This window comes from Oryctolagus cuniculus, chromosome 14 (genome assembly GCF_964237555.1).
Source record: "Oryctolagus cuniculus chromosome 14, mOryCun1.1, whole genome shotgun sequence".
NCBI lineage: Eukaryota > Metazoa > Chordata > Mammalia > Lagomorpha > Leporidae > Oryctolagus > Oryctolagus cuniculus.
The window spans coordinates 77,371,957-77,383,452 of NC_091445.1; the positions used below are offsets into that span (position 1 = coordinate 77,371,957).

The 11,496-nt window shown below is 45.7% G+C and overlaps 1 protein-coding gene across 1 annotated transcript; it reads left to right on the forward strand.

Moving 5' to 3' along the window:
* The first annotated feature begins 7,218 nt into the window (after window positions 1-7,218).
* On the forward strand, window positions 7,219-7,626 carry LOC100328901 (ribosomal protein L32). Its single transcript, NM_001171505.1, has one exon. The coding sequence runs from the start codon at window positions 7,219-7,221 to the stop codon at window positions 7,624-7,626; it is 408 nt and encodes a 135-aa protein (NP_001164976.1).
* Window positions 7,627-11,496: the final 3,870 nt, after the last annotated feature.

Here is an 11,496-nt window from a genome sequence, read left to right on the forward strand (position 1 = left end):
ATATGAGGTGAAACCTGACATCTTGAGATTTGACTATTGTTTATAGCTCTTGTCTATACTCATGTGGAACAGTGGGAATTTCTACTTTCTGCTTGCTGAATTCTGTATTTATTGGAGGATTTCAAGTGAATCAAAAGTTATATTATCACAATAATTAAGGGAAAAAAGGGAAGGAGGAGGCAGGGAGGGTTGCTTAAAATTGTGTATATAAAATACATGAATCTGTTCTCTTTATGTAGATTTTAAAAAGAGTCAAAAAAAGAAAAACAATAAAGGCTATTCTCACAATTCCCCATACAAAGAAAGACTATAAAAATTTCCTTATAGAGTTCTGTATCAGGAATATCATTTGGGCACAAGAGTAGTTTTCTGTGCACTGACCACTACTTAGAAATGTTACTTGCTCATTTGTTTATTTGTTTATTAATTGTGGTAAAATATACGTACCATAAAATGTACCATTTTAACTCTACAGTTAAGTATATTCACATGGACATGCAACCAGTCTCTAGAAACTTTTTCATCTTACAACATGGAAACTATATTCACTAACCAACTGCCCACTTCTCCTTAGACCAATGCTGTTCTATCTCCTATTGGTGAAATCATACAGTGTTTTCCTTCTGTGACTGGCCTGTGTCACCCAGCATGATGTCCTCAAGGTCTATTGTCATAGCAGGATGTGCTCAAATTGCTTTCCTGTAGAAAAGCTGAATAACATTACACTGTATGTCTATAACACATTTGGGTATTCATTCATCCATCCATGGGCACTTTGGGTTGCTTCCATTTCTTGGCTATTATAAATAGTTCTGCCATGAACTTGGATGCACTAGAAAATGGTTTTAATTAAAATAAATTGGTTACACCCTGTTGGTCCTCACTCATTGTCGTACGCTCCTGTTCTCAGGAAGAGCTAACTCCAGTTCTTCTTATTCAGTTATCCACACCTGGACTAAGCTTACCTACTGTCCAGTCATGACCAAGCACAGCCATTCGTCTCTCAGCATAGAAGGAAAGGCAGTTTGCTTAGGAGAAAATGGGCTCAATGCAGAGATGGCCTTGCAAAACTCATTGTATGAAATGGTGACAAAGTTTTTTATATTAGTGGTAATGTAAGCAGAGTGATTAAGTGAGGGGCCGGAAGGGGGGTGGTGTTTAGCCTGGTGGTCAGACACTGCTTGAGGCACCTGCTTCCCATATTAGAACGTCTGGGTCCAAGACCAGGCTCCACTGCTGACTCCAGCTTCCTGCTAAGGCACAGCCTGGGAGGCAGCAGCTGACGGCTCAAGCACTTGTGATGCAGACGCAACTGAGTTCTGGGCTCCTGGCTCTTGTGGGCATTTGAGAAGTCAACCAGTGGGTGGGAGGCTCTGTGTGTGTGTGTGTATGTGTTTGCACACGTGCATGTGTGTGCACGTCTTTCAAACAAATAAATAAATAAAGTCAATGCTTTCTTACTTTTGTTTCAAGTGTGGGGACTGGGATCAGAATCTCAGCTGTAGCCCTCAAGAGCTGTGTGACATGGAGATAGTTACCTAACCACTCAAAACCTTAGTTCCTAGCCAGTGAAATGAAGGCAGTGATCATAATAGTCCTTACTCGGAGGATCACAGTGAGGAACCAACAGAATGACCCACGTAGATAATTTAGCCTGGTGTCTGCCCTGTTGTCAGCGCTCAGCACTTGCTGGCCTTTATTCTGTGGTTACAGCTCACCACTCCACCCGCCCCCTTCATAACTGAGGCCCGGGGAGCACGCGCCCTGCCTCCACAGCCACAGAGCCATGTGCCAAGACATCTTGTCTGACATAAAGCCCCTTGTGAGCACGACTTTCCTATCTTTTTAACCTTGCAAGCCTGGTTATCTCAAAAGTTTGGTTTAATTTTCAAAAAATAAATAAACAAATCACTTAACCTAAGTTTGATCCTCAGAGCTCAGAGGCTTAAAAGGAAAAACAGGAACTGGAAACGTTAAAAGTCTGAACAAGTCAACAGCACGAGCCCCTTTCTGTGTGTCTGCTAAGAGAAGCTTGTGTTTCTGAAATCCTCTATCAACCCTGTGTGGTTCTCTTTTCTTTTGCAACCAATTTAGATCACCTGAGATGCTCACAGTTGAACTAAGAGCGCACACTTGAACTTGGCCCTCGCTCAGACAGAAGGCAGCTTCTCTCACCTCAGCATTTCTGTCTATGCAACTCTGATTTGCTGAAACTGAACGCACGTGGGCAGGTGAGTGACAAGTCCAGGGCCGCCGGGCAACTTTGGGGCCACCTTCGGAAAGAAGGCAGAGCTTGTGCCCCAATAGCCACGCACTGCCCCTCAATCTCACTGCTGCGGGGCCCCTCCCAGTCCCATCGAGGAGCCACCTTGCTCCAGGGTCCTCTCTGAGGCCTGGGACAACTTAAGAACCACCCCCCAACCCTGGCTCTTCTTTGATCAGATTTACATTGCTCTAAAGTCAATTGAAAATAGATCTTTGTAAAAAAAAAAAAAAATGGAATAGGAGAGGGAGGAAGAAGAAGGGTGGGAATGTGGGTTGAAAGAATCACTACGGTCCTAAAGTTGTATTTATGAAATGCATGGAGTTTGTATACCTTAAATAAAAGGTTTCTGGGGAAAAACCAGAACATTTACATTGCTCAATACCCAAGGTTCCTAATGTAAAACATTAGCGATTTATTTCCTTAGGTATATATGTGAGTGTGTGCGTGCGTGTGTATGTGTGTAACTTTGGTTTTCTGGCTGGAGAGAGACAGCAAAGAGCTCAGGCAGCAGCGTGCCTCTGATGTGCCGACTACTCACTCAGTCCAGACCAGGCCTCCGCTACCTGTCAGTGAAACCCAGGAGGCAACACCAGGTGCCAGGCACTTCCAGACCTGTAGGTTACAGCCTGCCCATAATTGTACAACCCAGCCAGTCCTAGACTATCCACTGCGGAAATGTCATTTGTAAGGGGCTCTTCCCTCGCTCCTGACTCCTGCGTCCAGACCACTGTGCTGCTGTGCCATATGGCCTTGCTGGCCCGCCCATGCCTCGTGGCCATACCGCATGACTTTGTTTGCCTGGGTCTCTCCTCCGTCTCCTGACTGAGGATCTCATGGAAGGATCCATGATCACAACAGTGGGCCCTGGCTGCTCTGGCCCTGCTCACTGTTGACGCACTTGGCCCAGGACTACCTAGCACGTGAATAGCTAGCAATGATGACTGTGAACTTGAACCACCAGGAGCACTTTTTTTTTTTTTAAATAAAATGTGGATGTGTGGATATCACCTCCAGCCATCTGAAGCTGCACCTCTGGGGTGGGGTGGGGGGGCAAGTCAGCTGTTCTTAGGAATGTGACAAGTGTGACGAGTGACTCTGGTGGAGAGTGAGGGGCCAGACCTCTGCCCTAATCAGAACAGGAAGTCGTCAGGGTGTAGTATCACTGTGTACAATAACTCTATGCCGGTTAAAAACAAAAGTTAGAGAAGTAGGAATACAGTACCAAGCCCCACGCTCCACAGGCAGGTCGTGTTCAAGATACATTGCTGGGCAAGTGTTTGGTCTAGCGGTTAAGATGCCGGTTTAGACACCTGTGTCCCATCCCAGCGTGCCTGGGTTGGAGTCCCGGCTCAGCTTCTGAGTTGTTGCTAATGTGCACCCTGGGCAGCAGCAGGTGATGGCTCACGTATTTGAGTTCCTGAATTGATTTTCTGGTTCCTGGTTTCTTCTCTAGCAATGTGTCTGTGCAGGTATTTGGGGGAGTGAACCAACGGGAAGTCTCTCTCTGTCTCTCTCTCGCTCTCTCTTTGTCTCTCCCTTCTCTCTCAAGGAACTAAAGTTTAAAAAAATGCATTGCTGTAGAATCCTTCAAGCCACACCAAGGATTCCTATAAGTGACCCCAATTCACCAATAAAGGGGAGAAAGACCTTTCTCCTTTCATTTAGAAATAAACCCACAAGACTCACTTCTACTGGCAACCATGAAGGCCTGATCCCACGTTGCAGCACACCTTGGGGGCACATCTTACCTGGATGAACTCTGCTTCCACTCTGTCTGCAGGGACTACACACATGCAACTCCACCTCTCTGCAGAGCAAAGTCAGAGAGAACCTGGGTACGGTGTGGCTCTCCAGGGAGCATCGGGGGACCACCAGCAGGGCTCTCTGTAAGCTGCAGGACCAGTAGACATGAGACGGCTAAGACCAGAAAGCAAATCAACAGAAGATGAAGGAGGCTGACGATGCTGGCAGTACCCAATGGCAAAAACAATGTTGAAACAGGTGCTGCACGCAGAAGCAGTGTGGCATAGTGGATATGCAGTGGGGCTCTGGTTGGAACTCTGGCTCTCACCCATGATTTGCGGCAAGAAAAAAAAATAACCCAAAATATAACATTCTATGCGTTAGTTCTCCTGTCACCCAGGAATAACATTACTGTACTCACAGAATAATAGGGCTAGTGTGAGGATTAAATGAGATAGATAAAAATGCTGGCAATATTATTGTAAAACAAAAAGGCAGTTCCTAGGACCCAAGGTGGAGATTCAAAGGCAATGAGACACAAAGCTGCTTACAAGAGCGAGTAGACCCTGAACGGGAGCTGAGAATGGCGGCTGCCACAGGTGCTGCTGCAGACTGGAGCTCCGGTTCCCAGTTTCTTTGTAAAAAAAAAAACAAAAAAAAAAAAAAAACAAAAAAAAAAAAACAAGGTTGGCGAGGCTGGCGCTGTTGGGTAAAGCAGCTGCTTGAAGCCCCAGCATCCCATATGGATGCTGGTTCCAGCCCTGGCTACTCTACTTCCGATCCAGCTCCCTGCTAATGCGTCTGGGAAAGCAGTGGAAGGTGGCCTGAGTCATTGGGCCCTGCAGCTGTGTGGGAGACCTGGAAGAAGCTCCTGGCTTCTGGCGTCAGATTAGCCCAGCTCCAGCCGTTGCAGCCATTTAGAGAATGAACCAGTGAACAGAAGACCTTTTTCTCTCTCTCTCCCTCTTTCTGTAGCTCTGCCTTTCAAATAAATAAATAAATCTTAAAAAAAATACAAGGTTGGCTCCCAAGTGCAGGACAGACTAGGCAGCCATGCTGAGGGTGGACGGAGCCAAGCTGACCATCACCCTGACTGGTTTGTCCAGGTTCAAAGACAGCAACGCCTCCCAGGGACTTCTCCTGCCCACTTTCCTTTCCACCCAGAGACCTCCTGTCCGTCAGAACTTCCTTTTTCTTTTCTTTTTTTTTTTAATATTTATTTATTTATTTGAAAGGCAGAGTTACAGAGAGGCAGAGGCAGGGAGAGAGAGAAAGAAAGGTTTCCCATCCACTGGTTCACTTCCCAGATGGCTGCAACTGCCAGAGCTGCACCAATTGGAAAGCAGGAGCCAGGAGTTTCTTCCAGGTCTCCTACGTGGTTGCAAGGGCCCAAGGACTTGTGCCATCTTCTACTGCTTTCCCAGGCTATAGCAGGGGCTGGATCGGAAGTGGAGCAGCCGGGACCCAAACCAGCACCCATATGAGATGCTGGCACTGCAGGCGATGGCTTCCCCCGCCAGGCCACAGCACTGGCCTCTTTTTTTTCTTCTCCCTCCAGGTCATTTTTTCTGCTGCACCTCACTACGCGATGTTAAAGGTAAACATGCTCACGGACTGAAAGATATCCTATTAGTGGGATTTTTTTTCCTTGAAAAGCATTTTAAATATCACAGTGTTTTTTAGGTCATATACATACCTGAAGTTTTTGTTTTTCAAAGACTTTTTATTTATTTGAAAGGCAACATTACAGAGATGGAGAAGGAGAGAGGAAGAGAGAGAGAGAGAGAGATCTTGCATCTGCTAAGAAGCCACTTGTCCTACCTGCGCTCCATATCAGAATGCCTGGGTTCGGTCATGGCTGCAGTCCCGATTCCAGCTACCGCACACTGTGGGAGACATCCATGGTGGCTCGGGGGTTAAGTCCCTGATATCCAAGTGGGAAACTTGGGTTGTATTCCTGGCGGCATCTCCAGGCCAGCCTCAGCTACAGTAGGTATTTGGGGAACGAAACAACTAACGGGAGTTCTCTGTGTGTCTGTCTCACAAAACGTTAAAAAATGTATCGTGAGAAATCATCGGAGATTTACAATGAATTAACTAAAAGTTCAGAGTCTCTCGCTAATTTTCCTATTCCAAGGAAGTTAATTGGATCTCTGACAATAACTCCTCTGGAGGGTACATTCTGCTTTCTCTTATACTTACAACACAGCTGGAAATTAATTTAACTTTCACTACTCTCTAGTTTCTGCTTTTGTTCTATAGGTCACCTCCTAACCTTCCCATTGCCCCCAAACACTCTAATATCAAAATGACTGAACCAATGCATTTGTGAAATCCTACCGTGACAAGAGAATTTCAACAGGTACCAGAAGTTGATTTCAATAGATTTAGCTTATTTTAGTATTCTTACGATTTCAAATAACAACAAAAGGGGAATTGAGGAACTTTTGGAGAGGGCTAACAGCACATCAGATTGTCAGAAAAGAGTTTCCTCAGCAAGATGGTGTTTGTGTTTTTTAACCCAAGGCTGAATTCACTTTTTATCTGTGTCCATGTCAGATTACAAACAACCCAGGTTTTTTTTTTTTTTTGAGGTGTTATTTTTAGATGTTTTTAATTTCCCCAGTCTAATACACAACCTAAAAAGTTTCCATTTAGGACGTGACAAAATCTCAAAGCAAATTCCTGTTCTGCTCAAGGTGGGTGGATCAAAGCATGTCCAGGCAGATAAGAGGACTTTGGAGATTGTGCAGTCCCAGTTACTCAGAAGAACTTTATTTATTTATTTATTTATTTATTTGACAGGCAGAGTGGATAGTGAGAGAGAGAGACAGAGAGAAAGGTCTTCCTTTGCCGTTGGTTCACCCTCCAATGGCCGCCACGGCTGGCGCGCTGCGGCCGGCTCACCACGCTGATCCGAAGGCAGGAGCCAGGTGCTTCTCCTGGTCTCCCATGTGGGTGCAGGGCCCAAGCACCTGGGCCATCCTCCACTGCACTCCCTGGCCACAGCAGAGAGCTGGCCTGGAAGAGGGGCAACCGGGACAGAATCCAGCGCCCCGACCGGGACTAGAACCCAGGGTGCCGGGGCCGCTAGGTGGAGGATTAGCCTATTGGCCGCGGCGCTGGTCAGAGAAGAACTTTAAAAAGAGGATTCTTCCCTTCTCTTCCTCGGCGCTGCCTCCGGAGGTGGCTGCCTTCTCCTCGGCACCATGGCCTCCCTCAGACCCCTGGTGAAGCCCAAGATCATCAAAAAGTGGACCAAGAAGTTCATCCGCCACCAGTCGGACCGCTATGTTAAGATTAAGCGTAACTGGCGGAAACCCAGAGGTATTGACAACAGGGTGCGGAGAAGATTCAAGGGCCAGATCTTGATGCCCAACATTGGCTACGGGAGCAACAAGAAGACCAAGCACATGCTGCCCAGCGGCTTCCGGAAGTTCCTGGTCCACAGCGTCAAGGAGCTGGAGGTGCTGCTGATGTGCAACAAATCCTACTGTGCAAAGATTGCTCACAACGTCTCCTCCAAGAACTGCAAAGCCATTGTGGAGAGAGTGGCCCAGCTGGCCATCAGGGTCACCAACCCCAACGCCAGGCTGCGCAGTGAAGAAAATGAGTAGGCGGGTCGGGTGCGCATTTTATTTGTGTTTAAATAAAACCTTGAAAACCGGAAAAAAAAAAAAAAAAAAAAAAAGAGGATTCTTAAAATCATGGCTGTGAAAAGTTTCTTGCCCCCAAAAATGAGTGCATTCTCCAATCAATTGTTGGTAAACATCCAATGCACTATTGCTACATTTCACATTTTCTCGGTCTTCAAAGGCTACAATTTGAAACTACTGGGTAGGAAGGTTTTGAAATGCAAGTTCCATTTGTTCCTGGCCAAGCCCAGCAGCCTGTCTGGTCCCTAGGAGGGTATGGGGTGGGAAGGGTCAAACAGTTGAGCTAGACCTTCTGATGATTTCTGCTTCATGCACACTCCCCAGAGAAGGAGCTAAAAGTGATTTTTTTTTTCATCAAAAACAATTTTTAAAGTCTAAAATGCAACTGAAAAAAAAAGCATTTGGTTTTTTGCTTGCACAAAGCCCAAGGTGTTCTGATTCTGCAGACCAAGCCCCAGGTTTCATCTGGGGTAATTTCTCATTGAAGTCAAGTGTCTTTCCCACAGTTGTGGTAAAGAAAGGTGTTGGTTACCATCTGCCATCAAAACATAAATCACAAAGCTTATGACTTCTACACCACACAAGACCTTGAAGTTTCATTCATTTTCTTTTGTTATTATTGTTGTTTGCTTTGTTATTGTTTGTTTTACTTTGCCTTTACTATGGTACTCACCCATAAATAAGAACTGAACTTAACATTTTTGGAATACAAATATGACAGCCATGCTGAGATCTTCAGTTTGACTCCCTGGGGGAGCCATACTGCCACCTCCACCCCTCATACACCAGTCCCCAAGCTCCCAGCACATTTGAGAAAGAGCAGATTTTATATATATATATATATAAAAATCTATATACATACATAATCTAAATATATATTTTATATATAATATATAGATATCTTAGAAATTAAAATCTAGGGGCTGCTGTGTGGCACAGTGGGTTAAGCGCTGGTTCCAGTCCAAGTGCTCGCTGCTCTATTCTTGATCCAGTTCCCTGCTAATGTGCCCGGGAAGGCAGTGGAAGATGGCCCAAGTACTTGGGCCCCTGCCACACATGTGGAAGACCCAGATGGTGTTCCTGGGTTCCTGGGTTCCTGGGTTCCTGGGTTCCTGGCTTCTGCCTGGCCTAGCACTGGCAGCTGCTGCTGCCGTTTGGAGAGCGAAATACTGGGTGGAAGATCTCTCCCTCTCTTTCTCTCACTCTTTGTCATGCTGATTTTCAAATCAACAAACAAATCTTTTTTCAAAGAAGAAGTAGTAAAATCCAAACTACAGAGAAACAACGAAGCAAACCAAACGTCCGCCATGCCTGCCGCACTGTTGTGCACACACAGGACTGGAAGTAGACACCTCGATGGTTGACCAGTAGGCTCCCCTCAGGCCCTGTGGGAAGGTGGATGCACTGTGCATGAACAGAAGGAAAGTTTACCAGGTCTTGGGCACAGCTGTGCAACTATGCTGCCCCATGCCCACTGCCCGTCTGGCCTTGCCCCAGATGAGATACCCCTGGATAAACCCAGGCTATCTCCACATGTCTCATCCCTAGTATTAGGGCCCAGCTCCCCCTGGACTCCCAAGCTCCCTTTCTCCACACCATACTCAATCATGTCAAAATCACGTAGTGCGTGTGGGAAGCCTAGCACCGTGCTTGGTACTCTGTGCAGTAACAATGACAGGGAGTTAGCTCCCTTCCTGGTCACATAGCTCTGGCGGATGCCACCTCCAGCTTAGAAACTTCTCTCCAACCCCCTTGTACACTCTCTCTCCTCTCTTTTTCTCCCCTTTACCTCCTGTGCTGATCCTCATCCTCCCTCCACCTTCAAAAGTTCACCTCCCCCCACAGTTCAAATCTAATGGCATTTATTGAGCACCTGTGTCAATGTTTGGCAATTTCTAGTATACCTTGACGATTTTTACATAGCGTCATCCCTATACAAACTTTCACCCACTCAGCGCTTTTATTTAAATCAGCTGCCTTTTTAAAAACCAAAGAAATGTGTTTAGAAATTATTTATTTGAGAGACAGAGTGATGAGAAAGAGAGAGAATCCTGTATCCACTGGTTCACCCCCCCAAATGGCTGCAACAGCTGGGGCTCGGCCAGACTGAAGCCAGAAACCAAGAATGTCCATTAGCAGGGAGCTGGATCAGAAACAGAGTGACTGGACCTTGAACTGTATTTTTTAACTATGTATTTTAAGGCAAAGCTTGTCCCTGTGATATATAGAAACAGATATCACTTTCTAAAATTAAATTAAATAGGCACATAATACAATACTACGTATTTATGTGTTTGATACATACCAGCTAGAAGAAATCTTAGACAGTCACGAAATAAGAAAGCAGAATTTAGCCTAGCGGTTAAAATGCCTGCATTCTACGTTAAAGTGCCTGGGTTTCATTCCTGCCTTAACTCCTGGCTCCAGCTTCCTGCTACTGCAGACCCTGGGAGGCAACAGGTCGATGGCTCGAGTGATTGGGTCCCTGCTCCTCCACAATGAAGGCCCAGATGGAGTCCCTGGCTCCCAGTTTCGGCCTGGCTCAGCTCCAGCCATTGAAGGCATTTGAGTAGTAAGTAAATCAACAGACGAGAACCCCCTCCCTCTTTCTTTCTTTCTTTCTTTCTCTCTCTATCTCTTTTTTTCTCTCTTTCTTTTTCTCTATTTCTTTCTCTCTTTCTTTCTCTCTTTCTCTCTCTTTCTCTCTCTCTCTCTCTCTCTCTCTGCCTCGGTCTCCAAATTTCTCTGGACCTCACTTCTCTCATCTGTAAAATTAAACTAGATAACCTTTCATTTTCCTTCCAGCTCTGAATTCAGCGACATAGGGTGAGCCTGCTATGATCTGAATTCGTGTTTTGAGATGCACTGAAATCCAAACTCCAAGACTTAGGAAGTGAAGCCTCTGGGAAGTGATTAGGTCCTGAGGGAGGAGCCCAAGTGTCTTGGTCAAAGAGGCCCGAGAGAGAGCCCTCACCCCTCCCACTGTGTACAGACGGGGCAGGGAGGCACTGTCTGAGCCAGAGAGCAGATCTCACCAACCCAAACCTGCCAGCTTTCGCCTTGGCCTCTCCAGCCTGCGGACCTGTGAGAAACACATTTCAGTTGCCTATACTGGCATAGCCTAAGGGGTGAAAGCCAACAGTTGGGGATTACTGGGGCCATCTTGGAGTCAGGCTATGGGAAGCAGGCAACCAGCAACATGCGTCAGACACTGATCTCCTAACTTGTGCTTCGTCTACTATTCTGAAACGTTCACACAACCACAGTGCCTGGGCCACTCAGAAAACATGTATTGGATGAATAACTCGAAAAATGAACATTTCAAGTTGCTGTGCCATGCTCTTGTCTTCCACCCAAAAAATTGCACCAAATCCATTTATTAAGAATTCAGCTTTGCTTTCTACAACTATTTGAATATTTTCTTGGAGTGTTTTTCAAACAATGCTCCAAAGGGTCCCAGGTAGAGTCTCCAAAGGGTAGCTCCTCACCCCATCTTGGTTGCTCTAGCTGAGCAACTATTCTGACATTGATGATCATATATTGGGCTTTTTTGGGGAAACACTTCTGATCTAAAAAACAGGAGGGGTTTGAAACTCATCCTTCTATTATTAATTTGCCTTGTTAGTTTAAACAAAAATATTAGAAGAAGAAGAAATGAGAGTATGGGTTAAAAAGTAATAGATCATTAAATTTAATACAATGGAAAGGGAAAAGAAAATTCTCAGCAAATGCAGAAACAGTGAGCCCTTATGTCAATGCAACAGGCAACACAAGCTGGTTGAGTCTGGATTTAACTACACAACACACATACACGCCAAAAAAAAAAAAAAA

Excerpts from the sequence above, each read along its gene's own strand:
- LOC100328901 (NM_001171505.1), top strand. The coding sequence starts at position 7,219 with ATGGCCTCCCTCAGACCCCTGGTGAAGCCCAAGATCATCAAAAAGTGG.